General features: G+C 41.5%; 3 protein-coding genes across 5 annotated transcripts in view; 1 reads left to right on the top strand and 2 right to left on the bottom strand.

The window, feature by feature from the left end:
* Positions 1-1,045: 1,045 nt before the first annotated feature.
* On the bottom strand, positions 1,046-10,091 carry gtf2h4 (general transcription factor IIH, polypeptide 4). The gene is made up of 14 exons (XM_065471534.1): positions 9,964-10,091; positions 9,572-9,760; positions 9,321-9,425; positions 8,298-8,429; positions 7,901-8,083; positions 7,113-7,221; positions 5,395-5,463; positions 5,166-5,249; positions 4,436-4,589; positions 3,937-4,067; positions 3,122-3,169; positions 2,945-3,023; positions 2,055-2,116; positions 1,046-1,636 (listed from the first exon to the last, which is right to left on the bottom strand). Exons 2-14 carry the CDS (start codon positions 9,685-9,687, stop codon positions 1,526-1,528), a joined length of 1,383 nt encoding a protein of 460 aa, XP_065327606.1. The 5' UTR covers positions 9,688-9,760; positions 9,964-10,091; the 3' UTR covers positions 1,046-1,525.
* A 2,183-nt stretch (positions 10,092-12,274) lies between these two features.
* polr1h (RNA polymerase I subunit H) lies at positions 12,275-15,127 on the bottom strand. Its single transcript, XM_065471533.1, has 5 exons — positions 14,842-15,127; positions 14,603-14,722; positions 12,783-12,883; positions 12,585-12,694; positions 12,275-12,511 (listed from the first exon to the last, which is right to left on the bottom strand). The coding sequence occupies exons 2-5, from the start codon at positions 14,718-14,720 to the stop codon at positions 12,487-12,489; spliced, it is 354 nt and encodes a 117-aa protein (XP_065327605.1). The 5' UTR covers positions 14,721-14,722; positions 14,842-15,127; the 3' UTR covers positions 12,275-12,486.
* Positions 15,128-15,141: 14 nt separating this feature from the next.
* The window catches only part of ddx39b (DEAD (Asp-Glu-Ala-Asp) box polypeptide 39B), a 45,911-nt gene continuing 42,675 nt past the window's right edge, over positions 15,142-18,377 (top strand). For 2 of the 3 annotated variants that reach the window (XM_065471530.1, XM_065471532.1), the window contains exon 1: positions 15,142-15,237. The gene's annotated coding sequence lies outside the window, so the exon portion shown is untranslated. Of the gene's footprint in view, positions 15,370-18,377 lie in introns of all 3 variants that reach the window. The other variant, XM_065471531.1, reaches the window with a different exon arrangement.

Raw genomic sequence — 18,377 nt, 5'->3', positions numbered from 1 at the left:
GCCCTCTTTGTCAAATATCACCTTTACCTCAGAACATGGAAATTTGCTTTTGATTTGAAATTTGCTGTACACAAGTACAACTTATTCTGGTATGTCACCACTTTGCCAAGCTCAGGAAGAAGACCTAAATTGTCATCCTCAGATGAGAAGAAAATAGTTTGGATGCTCGAGCAACTCAGGAACCACTAAGGCTCAATCCTGCCATGAACTGGAAACTGCTGAACACCAGCATCACTTTCTATAGTGAAGTCAGTTTTGCATCAACATGGACTGAGAGGCTACCAATCAAGAACAAAGCCTTCCCAAAACCCCAGACTTTGACCCTATAGAAAATTTGTGGGCTAAGTTTAAAAGCAGAGAGAAAACCAACTAATTTAAAGAACTCAACCAATTCTGCCAAGAAGGGTTGTCTAATATCCAGAGGTGCCTGTATGTATACTTTTGACTGTGTGGATGAGAGAAAATTCAAACTTGTGCACCTCATTCTTGTTTTTGAGTCACTGAAGATGTATGCTGTACAGTCATTCCCACACTGCAAAAGAAACTATTAAAAGACAAACGTTACCATGATATTCTTGCTCATGAGGAGTGCCTTTGAACTTCTCATCAATTTCATTTACTCATACACACACATATCTACACAGTGTTTTTTATCTATGCCTAGGCTCCTCTAACATTTTCATTCAATCACACTCACTGGCACTATGGTGAACACACTGAAGGAAACTCAGGAGTTGGGATCCTCCTCAGGGAAGCGGGCTGGAGGCATAAATCAACCTTCCAACTGGTCCATGGCCTGGTCTAGCAAAATTCTAGTTAATCCTATCTGCTACTTCAAACTGGGAGCTACCACTACTGTCATCTACTATATTTTACTGAATATGGATGAGTACTTCAAACAGCAATTACTTAAAAGACACCATACTGTCCCGGTTAGACTTCCACAGTCACAACAAAAGCTGCTCTAGTGGCAATATCAACATAAAGATAAGTGTTGTTTCAAGCAGGTATTATGTGAAGTTAATTCAAAACATTATTGTGAAAATATAATTCAACAACTTTTATTCTGAACTCAAAAATATAAAAGGCCACAATCCTTCTTGATCCCTTATCCAGTGTGTACAGGGTGTCTTTGAGCCACGCACTTCGTTTTCAGGTCACAACACCAAACAGATCAATAAAGTTGGCTTCTTACAAATTAATCTCCTGAGTTTGGTTCCATTATTGCTGTCAGCTGTTTCACTTTAACTCCACCAGGTATACGATTATTTTCAGTGGATGTTCCACAGTACTTTGTAGTACTTAGAGTCCAAAGGGTGTCTTCAAGAACTCAGTAATCAAAACCTGATTCTGAGTATAGGATACACGCAGCTACTCAAAAAGGAAAGCATGAGCAGAAACTGTTCAGTTTAATACTCAGATGCTAGCATGTTATAAAAAACACAAAGTCATCTTCACTTTCCTATCGCACTAACAACGGTGATGGTAGTGGAAAGCAAGAAAAGCCACATTTCTCCTCCTCCGTTTACGTGTGAGATCGCTGACGTTTCCAGAACCTCTTGACCTCGCTGTGTCCCTGTGGTGTCACCACCATCACTCTGTGGGCCACATCCTGCCACACCAGACAGCCCAGGCCCTGCACCAGAACACCTTCGTTAGACACCAGTAGGCTACAAAGACAGTCTTGGCATTTGATGAACAGAAAAGTCATTAAAAAGATGTCCATCTGCTGTAACTACAACACGTCGATCGCATGTAATTATATGAATACATACAGTGAAAATATGGCACAACTTCACTGGCTCTTGTGCTGTAACACCAATACAGGAGTTATGTTTAAGAAAATTTGTACTACTACAACTTGTTACGTTTTGTTGTACACCAGGACGTTCCATTATGAAGACATTATGAGCGTCTTGGAGCAGCAGGTACAAGCAATGCTGGAGACCTCAAAATCAAAGCAGCATATCCTAACTGACTAAGGATCCTTAAAATCATTACACAGTATATTAATCTGTTATGATTCTGGTATTAATATAAAAACAAAATCCAACCTGAGCTCTGTCTCGCAGAACCTCAAAGTCAGCCTGGGAGAGGAACTGGTTATAGAGGACACCTGAAGGAGACATGGACAACACACACACACACACACACACACACACACACACACACACACACACACACACACACAAGGAATGAGTTTAAAGGTCAGCACAACATCAGTTCTCTTCCTCTCTATCATAGTGTACAAGAGTTCATGCAATAAGTTACAGCTCAGCTATTTTGAAAGGTCTCTGTCAGCAGTGAGTCCAGCGTGACCAGGCAGGAAGAATAAAATGATGGTTCACAGACATTACATAGAGCGTCAAGGGACCACTCACTGATAAAAGTACATGTACACATCTGCATTTGCACAGCATTAATTCTAACAGTCTGCTGTTTATTGCCACTTCATTAGATACACCTGTTACTTGTTAAGGCATATGACTAATCACTGAATCACATGGCAGCGACACAATGCATTTAGGCAACTAGACATTATCAAGATGACCTGCTGAAGTGTGAACTGGGCATCATCAGAAAGATGAAGAATAAAGAACAGTGGATTAAAACAGCCTGACTGTTGGGATTGTCCTACACAAGCAATCTCATTTACAAAGAGCAGTCCAAAAAGGAGAAAACATCGAATGAGCGACAGTTTGCAGGGAGATGTTTCACATCTAACAGGGAGGGCGGGTATTTTTCACCTTTACCACAGGTTTTAATGTGAAACTGAAAACAATATGTGAGAGCAGCAGACTACTTGTTAGCATGGCACTATTACTGATGCACGCCTGTAATTAGCACAGTGGATATGTACATTACAACAAATTTATGAAGACAAGAAATAAACATGAAGTGTTAAGTGTTGTTTTGAACACACACACTTGATAAACATGCTCACCCTCTGTGAACTGCAGGCGATCTCTCTCCAGCTCCCACAGTCTGATCTGGTCTGTTATAGTTGGAGGCAGCACTGGGGTCTAAAAGCACAACAGAGGATGAGGATACTTTGCAGAGCGATCAACCTGTTCATTATTCATTTTACTAGACTGAACTGCAAAAAGAATCAATGCTGTACCTGAGTGAGCATGACAGGGTGAGCTCTGGTCCTCAGAAAATGGATAATCTGAACAGAAGAGAAACACAAAATGTAAAAACTCAGCTCTGGAGCTCTGGAGCCAGTCTCCTTCAGAGGGACTAGACTCTGTCCCAGTCTGGAGTTATCCACAGCGGGTGGGTATACTTGCACCTGCCCGGTTTGCTGTGGCATTTTGGATTTAAATAAATTGCCCGTGATTGTAAATCATGTCCGGGGTATGCGCCGCTTCGTGCCCTACGCATCAATGTCAAAACAAGTGCACCCTCTTTTAAGGTTTTACACATCAGGACGTTCTAAAAATAAAATGTTCCTTAATAGGGCTTCAATTAGATGAATCACAAAACTATGTGCCATTACTCATTTAACAAAAATGAATATACTGTTCGACAATTCGCTGCTCTGGATTCAGGTGTGTGTTAACACAAAATCAAATAGGAAAGACATGAGCGGTGATCCTGAAGAAGCAGTTGTTGCTGAAAAGTAGTACTAAAAGTTTCCAAAGAGGAAATCAAAGGTTTATGTGAGCGAATTCTTTCACATATTTACTGAGAGTGTTCACCTTCTACTGTAACATCAGGCCATGTGACGAAGGTTACAGCTCTGTGGTGGCAATGCATACGGGAGTGAAAATCTAATGTATGTTCTATCATAATTACTTTCTGTGTTTGTTCCAATCTGTCTAATGTTCACAGTTTGTGTTTTTGCTGTGGCTCCATCAGTACAGGGGATTGAAAGAGGATGGAAAAGATGAGAACTGAATTTTTAGTGTGTAAGTGAGCCCAGTGCAGCAGTACCTGCTGTGCAGTGATCCCGTTGGCGATAGCCTGTTGCACAGACTCCCTTGTCAGCTGAGCCACAACTACATTGGGGAAGCGGTAGAGCATTTCACTGAAGAGAGCCACCAGAGCAATCTGAAGTTCTGAATCTGTGAGAGTCACACAAACACAAGTCTGCATCCTTTCAAATGAAACAAAGGGGAAAATTACATGAACAAGTAGAGATGCTACTGTATTGATGAACAGAACCAGACTAGCTGCTGGGCCCTGCTTCCACTCTTTATCTCACATCTGGGCTCCAGCTCAGACACACATCTGTCTGGACGTTGTACAGTCAGAAACAATGCTGCTAGGTTTTAGCTCTGACTATAGCTGTGTAATGTGTATTAAAACAGTTAAAGGAAGTCAGGGTCAAAGTCTATGCAGTTTACAATGGAGCTTCAACCATCCTGACACCCTCTTAATCAATGGTTACATAGTGACTAGATGTCAAAAGTCTTGGAGTGTTCACACATACTTGTGTAGGCATAGATACGATAATTGGTTTCCACCACAATGAAACCTGCATCTCCAGTACCAGGACTGGAAGCCAGGTTAGAGGAGGAGCTGCTGGCGACTCCTGCAGCCAGAGTGATTGCCAGCCTGGTGGGATAATATCTCCTGGACTTCCTCTAAATAGCAGAAGATGGAAGCATTAAAAAACAACAACCAAAACCAGACTTCTAACTACTGATAGTGTTCTGGTAACTAACTCTATACAGATTTCAACCATTTTTAACCATTTAGGTCATTTTCCCTTACACACCTCTTTGTGGTGACAGCGTAATCAAACCAGTCCAACCCTGCTACGTAACTGCACTAACTTGCACTGCAAACCAGGTCTCACATGCAATGGCTCTGTCAGTGTTGTACTCTAGTCCAGGACACAGAGGTTTCAGTTTGAAGTGTTTATTGTAAGCTATATTTAACCTTTTCCCTCTAAATGCCCAAATTTGTCAAACAGTAGGAATGATTCTACTGTTTTTAATGATTCTACACTTTCTTATTTACAAAAGAAAGAAAACCAATCCAAAGGAGAACAACAACTGGTTAAGTAAAATCAAGCCACAACCATTAAATCTAGACCCATTCGAACAGCTAGTTGGGTTGTTTTTTTGCACACAAAGTAAGATTCTTTAACACAAAATTTAAAAAACAAAACATATCACACACACGTTTCTATAGAAATACTCTTCTCAGTAGCTCACCTTTCTTTGGAACACCAGTCCAAACTCTCGCAGGTGCTGCAGAAAAGTAAGTAACGACTCGCTCATACCCTCCACCGAGTAATCCTACGGCACACAGGCAGCACGTTAAAGGAAGACCTGAGACCACCGTATTGTAAGTTATATTGCTTTTTGCACACACCCCAGTAAAAATAATCAATTAAAAAAATGAATAAATAAGTCAAACAGATGCTAACTGCTGTGCACTCACTCTGCCCAGACTAGAGAAACTGAGCTGGAATAAGAATGACAAGATCTCCACCAGGTCCATCCCTCTGGACTACAAGACACAAAGTATGAGATATGAGTAGATCGGTTCAATTACACATTTAAGCATTTAATAACAAGCAAAGGAAAACAAATAAACTCCATCTTGGATCATTGCATGCACCACATGGCACTTTACACAGCAGGGCTGAGGTCTTACAACAGCAGTGAGATAAACATTCTCTGATACGGAGTCATTTCTACAACCTCCTCGATCCTGAATGGACAGTTTCTTTCCACCAGGACTTTTGTGAGATCAACACTTTTGGTACGTTTCAGGCTGGGGCTTCAGCTCTAACATTTTAATTCAACACAGAGGACGCCGAGACACGTATGATGCAGCACTGACAAAAAAATGGAAAGCTGAAGATGTTTTCTTTGGGAGTGAGCAGGATGGACAGGATGAGAAATAAGGAACAGCTCATAGTAGGAGAGGAGGGAGGGTGGATATAGTGGACAAAGGATGATGAAGATGGAGCTGCCAGGCAAGAAAAGGGGAAGCCTGAGAGGAGGTTCATGCATGTAGGACATGCAGAGGGCTGGTGTGACAGACGAGGATGCTGGGATAGGAGGAGGTGGAGGAAGATGAACCACTGTGGAGAGCAGCTGAAAGGAGGATCTTGAACTATGGGCACAGATTTGATCTCCTCTTTTTAAATCGATATTAATGATGCATTCAACATTGATCCACAATTAAGAGGTGGCTCATAGCGTTTTTATATAATTTACATAATTTGTATTTCTGTACGCCTGTCTGGCCCAGGTCTCCCTTAAAAAGAGGTTTTTAATCTCAGTGGGATCTTCCTGTTTAAATAAAGGTTAAATTTAAAAAAAAATTAATTAATGACTATTTGTAGTAATTAATATTAGTCTAATGTAACCATAAATTATTGTCTTTTACGGCAAACTTACCAGCAGAGTGGTGTTTCTTGTTGGACATCAACAGGAAACACGTACAGCTCTGCACACTCTGCAGCTCTCTGAGAGTGTTTGCTTAACTGTTCATCGACACGGATCGAGTATATGGATATATGTCCTCAGGTCGAGCTTTAGTTGCTAGGCAACTACAACCAAAATCATTGGTGAATAAACACCTCGAGGACAGTCTGTCAACAAGCTTTACAAATGTATTTCTATCCATAATTATACTTTTAATTATGTTACATCAGGATTCATTATTCACTTTAATCAACGTGGAGCGCGACAGGATGATTAATGATTTTGATTAAATGGGTCTGGTGACACGAAGAGCCTGATTGGCTGAAGATGTTTTTCTTACTTCACAGGGAAATGATGGCTCAGAGTGGGAACAAAATGAATTTACACACTGATGTAAAGATGCTGCCCAGTTTTCATTGTTATTCACAACTGCCAAGTTTCACTTTGTCTCACAAATAGATTTCCATTCCCACACAGAGCTCAGCTCTAACAGGCCAGTATGTGCACTATATAAAGCAGATATCCTTAGAAAAGATTTCTGTGACCCAAAGTAGGGTTTTCAGTCCAGCCAGCGTCTGCAGCAGCTCACATCGAGGACTAGAGCCCCGTCTGCCTGAACACGTGTTAGTCAGAGTAATGACAGGCTACAGACTCTAGAGTCTCAACGACCTGCTCGTCAAACCAGTTTAAACCTGATCAGGTTGAAGTAGTAGAAAGGCATACCTGAGCAGTTTTGAGGTACTGCAAGGTGAAGTACCATAGCTGAGAGGCTGTGTCCAGAAGGAGGAACTGGAAGCCAGCTGAGGTGATGTAGGGCGCCTCTCCTACTTCACTGACAGTCGGAGAATAAATCAGGACAACATGAGATACAGCGCCAACATTACTAGAATCCATCCATTCATGTCTCTTTTTTATTACGTTCCCCCATCCCTTGGAGCTTCTAAAGGATATGAGTATTAAATAGTCCAATCACCATCAGACAACAGCCAGAGGATTCAAGCCATGTTTCATTCATTTTTCAACACTGACTGTTTCATTGACTGCAGCCAAAACAAAAGCCACAGGGCTACAAATAAAAACATGAACACTTCTTTATACAGAAAACCAACAATATCTCACAGTAACAACCATCACTGGCAAGAATGCAGATGTTTTCGACTGGAGCACATTACAATGCTGAATTTCATTTATACCACATGAGCTGTAAATGCAGATTTTAGACTGTTTTAGAGTTTTTTACTGTTACATTACTCTGTTTACTCTGCTTGCATTGCTCTGCAGCGCTCATATGGCACAAAGTACATTTGCAGATTTTTCATTAAAAATTTCCTGATTTTTAATTTAAATGTACTTGTTGTTTATAATGTTTGCACAGTCAAGGAACCGCTCAGGACACACTTCACTGTGTTTTGTACTTGTACGATTATGCATGTGGCAAATAATCTTGAATTTTCTTACTTTCATATACATTACATGTAAAATGTGAATGTGACATAAAGACTACTGCATACCTTTTCATGAGGCCTGCTTGAACCAAAAGCTGTGCCAGGTCCTGGCTGACAGCGCTGGGAGAACCCACCATAAACTGCAGGATGATCTCCCAGCGCTCCATAGCATAGCGGTCAAGACTCTCAATGTCTCGTGCATGGCGGTCAGGGCCCAGCGTGCTCCCCTCATCAGCCCAAGCTCGCCCCCTGTGTGTTAAAACAACAATGATTTGGCTCTCTTGGTTAATACTGGTGCTGCAGGAATGAAAGAAAGTGAAACCAACCAGGTAACAGGTGACCTCACTGACTTAGTTTTGGGCCCAGTAACCATGTTTTCACTTTTCAAAGAACAGTTCCTAAAAGAGAGACAGAGATGCTGCAGCCCCATGACTAATCGGTATTTTCACAGTGGCAGACGTACCCCCCGAGCAAAGCTGTCCTCAGGTTGTCTTTAAACACCGGATTTAAAATGTATCCCTGCAGACCACCCTGCAGCTGCTGACTGTGCCAGAGGCGGAGACCAGCCAACACTGAGACACATTCATCGTGGTCCCTGCAGGAGGAAGGCAAAGACAAAAAACAATGAACAGAACTGGTTGTCACTTTGAAATGTGCAGTCCCCTGAAGATGTCAAAGAAAAACTGCAAACTCTGAAGAAAACTTATTTCCTGTTTCAGAGACACAGGGATGCTCTGCCATCCAAGGACAGAGCATCCCTGACGGTTATCAATAACTTCATGAGGCAGACACAGGGTTGAACAGCGAGTCGTGCAGTTAAATGATCTGCACCATGTGTTATGCTGGTCACCTGCCGGTCCAGAACCAAACATACAAAGGGGACAAAGAGCACAATGAAGAGAATAAATTTAAATCTACATTCAACCATTTAGGAAACACCTCTAAGCCACACATGAGGAACATAAAACTGTAACAAACTTCTAATAAATTCAGCAATCATGGCAGTTACCATTATCTTTGTTTTTAATGTCTTCTGCTAAGCTGTTAATTGCTTCACAAACCAAACAGACTGCTGACTCTTTGGCAACAATTCCTGCTCTCATTTTAGTCTCCGACAAATGCTTCAAATGAGTTTTAAACAATGAGGAAAAAAGTTTAAAAGTAGAAAACAAGGGCACTGACACAAGGCTGATATTTGAGGCATAAAAACAGGGGCTCTCCTGCTCAGACCTACCAGGCTGGGGTCATCAGCTGACAGGACCAGTGTGTTACAGAGCTATTTAGAAATTTACTGTGATTTTAATGAAAAAAACAAAAATTTGGAGTCTGTCGTGCATCAGCCACCAGTGATGTGCACCAAAGTTTAGCAGGTTCTTATTTTGCCCATGCTCTAACTCTTCTATTTTCATGAGAATCAGCAGAGTAGTTTGTACTTGACTGACAAACCGACACACAGCGGACAAACAGAACAACAGAGGCGACTTACTTCTGACTGTCTTTCTTTACCCACAATGCCACAGCTGCCTGGGGGAGAGGCTGATCCAGGAACAGCATGCGCATCACATAATTCTTTGCCAGTGAGGGGAGTTCCCTGTAAAATATAAAAACACTTACAAAAACAGGGAAGAAAATTCACTCGACACTTTCTATATAGCAAAAAAACGATTAAAGTGTGAAAGGCATGAAATGCTTTTGGCTTCTGACGGTGATGATGCAGAACCAGTCACAGGCACGCACCTGTACACAGCCAGGCATGTCGCTGGGTGGTTGTAGAGTCTGTCCAAAATCTCCGGACTCAGCTCCTTCAGGTATTCATGCAGGTTCTTGCATTGCAGCTGGACACGCAGCTTCATGGTCTCCAGCAGCAAAGAGGAACTTCAGCAAACGCGGTAAAGCTACTTCATACCCACGAGGCTCCCAGATTTCCTTTAGAAACACAAAAATGTAAAATTGCTTCAGCCGTTTTGTCAGACACGGGGATCTAACAGTATCTGACGGAAGACTCCGTATTCTGTGGATCCAGCTTTATTTCTGCACATGTATATTCTGCGTGTATAACTGGACTATAACCAGGACAGCTGAGCCACACAAAGCTACCACGTGAATACAAATATAAAAAGGTATTTTACCGTAAAGGATCCTATAGATAAGTACTTGTGCTGTTCAAAGTAATTGTTATTGCTCGATAGCTTTCTCAGCATTCTCAAGCGGCCATGTTTCCAGGTCATGTGACCTGAGCAGAAAAGTGTTTTCTTCTTCTGTTGCTTTTAATTGAGATCGTACTATTAGAAGGGTGCTATGTCGCCGCCTGCTGTTTAGTTTGGAAACGCTGACATCCGGGAGAAGATTTTTAAAAAGATGCTGTAAAATTACAAAGTGGATTTGTATTGTGGTAAAAACCTGTATTTTACGGAAGACTCGAGTCAAAATGTTGGACATTTTACAGTTTGCTGTTCTGTTCAACAGTGTTGTGTTATGTTGGGGGTTTTTTCTTCTTTTTCACAACCCAGTTATACAAATGAAGGCAGGTTGTATAATAAAATCACTCTCTGTATATTAAAGTACAGTTAGACAAGGATCTGGAATATGAACTGTTAATTACGCCCATCCTTGTGGACTAGTTTGTTTGTGGACTTAGTTTGTCTGTTTGTTATTTTATCTTGTGCTTTTGTTTTTATTGTTCTTTATTTTGTCTTTGTTCTATTACGTGTTTTATTCTATTGTTAAGTGTCTTGAAAGACATTAAAAATAAAATGTATTATTATTAGTAGTAGTAGTAACTTTTTTTTATAAGTTACAAGTGAGTAAGCCATTTAGAAGTCGGCCATCTTGGATACAACTTTTGTTTTTTCAATAGGAAGAGGGCCATGTGACACATCAAACTTATTGGTAATGTCACAAGAAAAACAATGGTGTGCTTGGTTTCAACGTAACTTTATTCTTTCATGAGTTATTTACAAGTTTCTGACCACTTATAAAATGTGTTCAATGTGCTGCCCATTGTGTTGGATTGTCAATGCAACCCTCTTCTCCCACTCTTCACACACTGATAGCAACACCGCAGGAGAAATGCCAGCACAGGCATCCAGTATCCGTAGTTTCAGGTGCTGCACATCTCGTATCTTCACACCATAGACAATTGCCTTCAGATGACCCCAAAGATAAAAGTCTAAGGGGGTCAGATTGGGAGACCTTGGGGGCCATTCAACTGGCCCACGACGACCAATCCACTTTCCAGGAAACTGTTCATCTAGGAATGCTCGGACCTGGCACCCATAATGTGGTGGTGCACCATCTTGCTGGAAAAACTCAGGGAACGTGCCAGCTTCAGTGCATAAAGAGGGAAACACATCATCATGTAGCAATTTCAAATATCCAGTGGCCTTGAGGTTTCCATTGATGAAGAATGGACCCACTATCGTTGTACCCCATATACCACACCAAACCATCACTTTTGTTGTTCCAACAGTCTTGGAGGGATCCATCCAATGTGGGTTAGTGTCAGACCAATAGCGGTGGTTTTGTTTGTTAACTTCACCATTCACATAAAAGTTTGCCTCATCACTGAACAAAATCTTCTGCGTGAACTGAGGGTGGGCTCTTGCTGAATGAAGCTAGGACAGCCACTGATGTTTCTTCATTAGTGACAGTTTTCTTGTGTCCACATTTTGGCAAATCCAACACTGAACCAGTTTCACGAAACTTAGCAAGCAGTTGCTAACTGTAGCATGGGAGATGGGTGGTCTCGTAGGGTGTCTTGCATTGAAATCTGCTGCAATGACCCGGTTACTGCGTTCACCAGATATCAACACAATTTCGATCCGCTCCTCACGTGTTAAACTCTTCGACATGTCAATGGCTGTGAACAAAGAGAAACTTGTAAATAACTCATGAAAGAATAAAGTTACGTTGAAACCAAGCACACCATTGTTTTTCTTGTGACATTACCAATAAGTTTGATGTGTCACATGGCCCTCTTCCTATTGAAAAAACAAAAGTTGTATCCAAGATGGCCGACTTCTAAATGGCCACCATGGTCACCACCCATCTTGAGGAGTTTGCCCCCTCACATATACTAATGTGCCACAAACAGGACTTTAATATCACCAACCATTCCCATGTTATTACGGTGTATCCATATAAATGGCCCACCCTGTAGGAAGCCTAAAAGGCATTAAATATGGATACATTTAGCTGTAAACACACATTTGTTTGTTTTGATCACGTAAACAATATACAAAGTTTATTTAGTGAAGAAAAAAAACTATACAAAATAAAGCTGATACATTTCAATATTGTTTCACCTGTTCTGATTCAGTTACATGAATTAGTGGGGGCTCCATCAGGACAAGAATATGGTGTTGCTGAAATCCTGCTTGATTTTATTTACTGTGACAACTTTCTGCTGACTATATATCAGCGCTGTGCATCCAAGCAGCCAAAGAGAAAAACAGGAATGCTGCTTTAATAAGTTTTTATTGACATGGTCAGCTGTACAACAGTCACATAAACTTACATGTTGTTCAATCATAACTGTACAAACTCAAGTTTAAAATAAAGGTTAGAGTAAGCTCTGTTTAAAATCGTTTTTGTGCAGTCTTCAGCAATAGCTGAGTAAGCAGGAGGGGGGGGAGATGCAAAGGACCTTCTTCTTAGGAGTCCTCCTTCTCTTGATACCTACAATGACAAAATGAAACGATGAGCAAACAATCACAACAGCAGCAACATATGGTGACCTCATGATGATTACCTGCAGTGTATGCAGGTGAAAAAGACTGTCTGTCCTTCATCTGCAGACCTCATCTGCCTGGTATGGTAAATCATACCCTCTTTGTTGCAACGAGAGCAGCGCCTGTCAATCTACAGGAAGCAGAGAGCTTATTAGTAGCACATAGAGCTGTTGGCATCATGCAGTACACTCAGCAGGCAGCAAACAGACAGCACTTACCACAGGACCCTTCATTTCAGAGTCCTCCTCATCCTGAGACACAGCCACCTGCTCCACAGGGTTAAACACCACGGCAGAACAGATCTCCTGACCTGAGAACTCTGAATAAGCAGAGAAGAAATCATCTGTGCACTTATCACTCACTAATGTGTTATCAGTGCAGTATGCTTATTGTCAAATGTTTATATCTAAAGCCTTGCTACAACAACAATAACATACAAACAAGAATGGTCTGTATTTGTATAGCGCTTTACTTAGTCCCTAAGGACCCCAAAGCGCTTTACACATCCAGTCATCCACCCATTCACACACACATTCACACACTGGTGATGGCAAGCTACATTGTAGCCACAGCCACCCTGGGGCGCACTGACAGAGGCGAGGCTGCCGGACACTGACGCCACCGGGCCCTCTGACCACCACCAGTAGGCAACGGGTGAAGTGTCTTGCCCAAGGACACAACGACCGAGACTGTCGGAGCCGGGGCTCGAACCCGCAACCTTCCGATTACAAGGCGAACTGCCAACTCTTCAGCCACGATCGCACAATAATATATGAACAGCTGAGGACTATAGCAGTGCTATAGTCCATGGTGTTAAGAGTAAAATTCAAAGTGGTAACAATGGGGAAAATATCAGATATATACAAGGGAACATTGTTTGTTGGGGATACCTGTCAGGATTTGATGGGATTAAAAAAAAAGGGTTCTCTCAAAGAAATGCAGCTTCTTTAAAATCTAGATTTCTGGTTGTAAATATCATGAACACCTCTTTTCAACCGTGTCCAGCTCAGGGTCCTGGACTGCAGTCTATAGCAACTGTCAAAAGGCTCACAGTCTCCATTCTAATTCATCCCAAAGGTTTCCATTCAGTTTTAGGTCAGAACTCTGTGCACGACACTCGAGTACTTCCACACCAAACTCGTTCACCCATATCTTCATGGACCTTGCTTTGTGCACTGGTGCACAGTCATGTTGGAACAGGAAGGGGCCTACCCCAAAACTTCACAGAGCTGGGAGTATACATTTTTACAAAATGTTGGCTTTTGTAAAAGGATTAAGAGTTCCTTTTACTGGAAATAACTCCTTAAAAACAACCCCACACCATAATCCCCCCCTCCACCAAACTTTAGACTTGGCTCAATGCAGTCACACAAGAACCGCTCTCCTGGCTACCACCAAACCCAGACTCATCTATCTGATAGCCAGAAAAAGAGGCGTGATTCATCAATCCAGAGAACAGGTCTCCACTGCTCTAGAGTCCACGTGCTTTACACCACTGCATCCAGCACTTTGCATTGCATTTGGTAATGTAAGGCTTGGATGCAGCTGGTGGTCATGGAAACCCATCCCATGAAGCTCTTTACACACTGTTCTGATTTAATCTGAAGGCCACATGAAGTGGCATCCTATCACGTTACCATGCTGGAACTCACTGAGCTCCTGAGAGCGACCCATACTTTCACAAATGTTTGTAGAGGCGGGCTGCATGCCTGGATGCTTGATTTTATTCACCTGTGACCATGGAAGTGATTGAAACACCAAATTCAGTGATTTGGATGAGTGAGTGAATCCGTTTGCCACAATACTGTATATTGAGCTTATAAAAAATACAATCACTTGCTGCAAGAAACTAAAATGATCCAAAGATGGACAGCAGATAGCTCTCAGGTAGCTGCTCTGCTTTGCCGTTTCATTTGTACAGGCTGTATAAATATCACAGGAATATCAAGATGGAAGCGAAATGAGAAAAACAAAAAGTGAGATAGCAGCAAAATCTCTGCTGCTCATGCTCACACATAAACTCTGATATGGAATTTACCTGATACAGGGATCCTAAAGGAGCAGCCGGGGCAGCACACTACGTCCGATATTCCTGGGAGAGGAAGAACATTCCCACACTCTGGGCAGAAGTTGGAACCACCACCAAAACACGACATCTCTGTTTCATGCAAAGTATTATTGTTATACATTTTGATACCATTAATAACTGTAAAATAGAATCGAATAAAAATTTATACTGACTTATTTTGCTTTGTCGATTCATATTTTAGAGCTTACCTTCCAAAATAAGTTAAAGCGGTGATGTTGTTTTGTTGTCTAACACTCGCTAGAGCAAAACACCGCGCGTGGCACTTGAACACGTGAAGTGCAGGCGATCAAATCCGCAACTGTCAACTAACGATGTGTTCAGCTTTCGTCGTCAGCCTTAACTTCAGCTTTAACAAAACACTTTGATGACTTACCGTTTAATGTCTTTACAGGGTTGGCAATCTAAACAAGACGCGGTTTATAGCAAAGACTCTCTGTTGTTACTTTCAGCCTGGCATCTGCATGGTTACACACCGTCGGGTCCTACAGCGGTTGGTTGTCCGTCGCATTCTACACGTCATTGTGACGCGCTAACAATCGCGCTTTACTTTAAACAGACGTTGACTTTTCTCTCTTGTAGTGAAGGTATGTCGATTGAAAGAACTGTAGGCAGTGCACGTTATCATGACTGTCACCTCTCTGAAGTTTAATGTTGAGCCGTGAGATGTTCCAGTGAGGATATGATGAGTTGTTTGTTAGCCGCTGAGCTAATGGCAGGTAGCTGTTTAGAATACTTGGGATTTGCTTTTACGGTTATTGCTAAAACGGCCACTCACGTGCGCTGTGTTTACGTCAGCTGCCGTAATATCAGACGAGTCCGAGTAAATAACAGACATCGGGGATGGTCCCAGTTTTATGGCGACCGTAGTTTCATGTCGGTAATGATCTGCAGTGTGATGAAGAAATCTTAAAGACATATCAGTATTGCTGGATTTGAACTTTCAAAAGTCAAAACATAACTGCGCGTGTGGTTATAGCTATTTAATATTCAGAGACAATAAAAATAAAAGTTCCGGAATATTCCTTTAAAATGAAACCAGGCAATTGTTTTTTAGCACAGTGGACTGATTCGTGTTTTCAAACTGAGGTGGTGGACATCACTGGAGTCCTTATAGAAATTCTAGCCTGCTGTAAAAGTTGGTACCTCATGTTAGACACTCACCACTATTCTGGCATTTATGCAATATAAATTAATTTTGCAGGGTGGCACAGTTGTTAGCACTGTTGCCGCACAGCAAGAAGGTCCTGAGTTCAGTTCCACCATCAGGCCGGGGTCTTTCTGTGTGGAGTTTGCATGTTCTCCCTGTGTTTGCGTGAGTTTTCTCTGAGTACCCCAGCTTCCTCCCACAATCCAAAGACATGCAGTTAGTGGGGTTAGGTTAACTGGAAACTCTAAATTGCCCGTGAGTGTGAATGGTTATCTGTGTCTATGTGTTAGCCCTGTGACAGACTGGCGACCTGTCCAGGGTGTACCCTGCCTCTTGCCCTAAGACAGCTGGGATAGGCATTAGTGTGACAGTACCTGGTGTTAAGTATTCTGCTTTCACTCAAAACACTTTGTAACCTTTGTTCACCTTGTTAGTACTGATTGAATTCATTGTACCAACAATTCAACGAGGTGCTGAAAACATTTCCTCAGAGACTGTGGCCCATGTAGACATCATAACATCACACAGTTCCTGCAGATTTGTCACCATCTCCCAAAGGTGCTTTTATACATCAGTATTACCAAAGTTTACCATAAGGCAGCATAGAAAGTATTTCCTTGCTTTCAGGTTACATTCAAATGTTAGTCTTTTCATTTGTTTCCCCACTTTTTTCCTGTTTCAAAATCAAACACCAGTTTGTAAGAAGATTATCTTCTTTTTTTAACAGGCAGATAAAGTTTTGCATTGGCATTGGCTAATTTGCCAGTTGTATGTTAAAAATGTTCGTATTTTAATATTCAAAAATGTTTTTGCCCAAAACATATGTGCACTTTATGTCAGTAAAAATACTATGCAAATATTGCTGTCCTTGAATGCTGAATAAACACTGACAAAGCACTGATTGTATCTCTTGTACTTTATCAACGCAGTATCTAAAAACTTTGCACCGTAGTGGTTAAAATCTCATTTTAATAAGAGTTAAAAGCGCATTCGGTTATTAGGTTTATAGGGTTATTGAATTATGGTTAACGGTTGGTAGAATTTTTTTTTTAACATTATCTGCCAATTACATCTGCCACCCTTCTCCAAATGTGTGCCCCTACCGGGCCCCCCAACAAAAATTTTCTAGACACGCCACTGCCCCCCCCTCCCCATAATTCTTCATTCTGTGAACACACCAGTCAGCTACATATTTTTGTATTGCACCTGCATGGAGCTGTTTTTCTTAGATTTATAGTGTACATATTATTTATTAATGCAGTTTGTAATTCTGTCTTACACAATGTCAGTCTTACTTTAAGTGTGTGTGTGTGTGTGTAGAGAGAGAGAGTGCAGGTTAAGTATATATCGAGCATCAGTATAGTACAAGACCCTTACAGGTACCTGTGGCACTTTCATATAACTGTGTTGTTCATTTGTTGTTTGTTGTAGATTGTACTATTTTTTACTCATATTTGTTATTAGGGCTGCCACAAACGATTATTTTGATAGTCGACTAGTCACCGATTATTTTTGCGATTAGTCGACTAATCAGATCATGCATCCATTGGATGTAAAACATACAGCTTATTGCACCAGCATGCGTCTGCTCTTATATAACTATCATTAGCTTACAGCTTTAAGTGTTTAAGGTGCTAACTAAAAATAAAGACAAGATGATAGTTTATTACATTTTAATGAAATTTGCAGATTGTCTCAGTGGAGTTTAATAAACTCAGCCGTCTGCTCCTTGCTATCTAAAATATATCAGGACACCGGAGTAAATTCTCGAGCATCTCACACTTCTGATAATCAGTTGTCTGCTTGACGTTTATTCAGCTGTGTAAAAACTATAACTTTAATCTCAACCAAACCGATTTACTCAGGAACAAATATAACACTGAAAAAAGCCAAACAATAACATTTTAAGTTATCTAAGTGACTTATATATCATGCTTAACCTGAGTAGCGAAAGACGGCGGTGGGTTTGAAAACGATTTGCCGGGAGTCCGGTGTTCTCAGCGGCTCTAGTGAGCCTTGAACCCCGGCTCGCTATCGAGCTGGTGGCTAACAGACGTCTCCGAAAATGTCGGAGCGCTTTTGAAAATATGTGGTGTCTTGATAAACCGAGCAGATATTTGAGGTTTACACAGCTACATTCTCGCCTGAAAATATGTTAAAAGTTTATTTTGTGACCCAGAAAGAATAATGAGAGTAATATTAAAATTAAGTAGCTGCCGCCATTGTTGGAAACTGGAATTGGCTGAGCCGTGCTATGAATTCTGGGATAGGTTGGACCATACGCCCGACCCATCCTTCAAATGTGGGGAAAAGTAGGACGCATTTGTCGGCCGCATTTGCAGAAGTCTTTGAATTTGGACAGCCTTTGTCGCGTCGCTGTAACGTAATCGGCCTACAAATGCAGCCTCCGAAGGCTGCGGCCCCTGAATTTGGACACAGCTGCGATACCGGACACAGCTTCTTCTTCTTCGGGGATTAACGGCAGCTGGCATCCTTGTACATGCAGTGCTGCCATCTTCTGTTTCAGTCCGTTATTACACTCTTAAATCCTACTACTTATTCCTGCGTCTTTTGGGA

This window comes from Pelmatolapia mariae, linkage group LG22 (assembly GCF_036321145.2).
Source record: "Pelmatolapia mariae isolate MD_Pm_ZW linkage group LG22, Pm_UMD_F_2, whole genome shotgun sequence".
NCBI lineage: Eukaryota > Metazoa > Chordata > Actinopteri > Cichliformes > Cichlidae > Pelmatolapia > Pelmatolapia mariae.
Note: the sequence above shows the minus strand (reverse complement) of the source record. Positions and strands in the feature narration are given on the sequence as shown.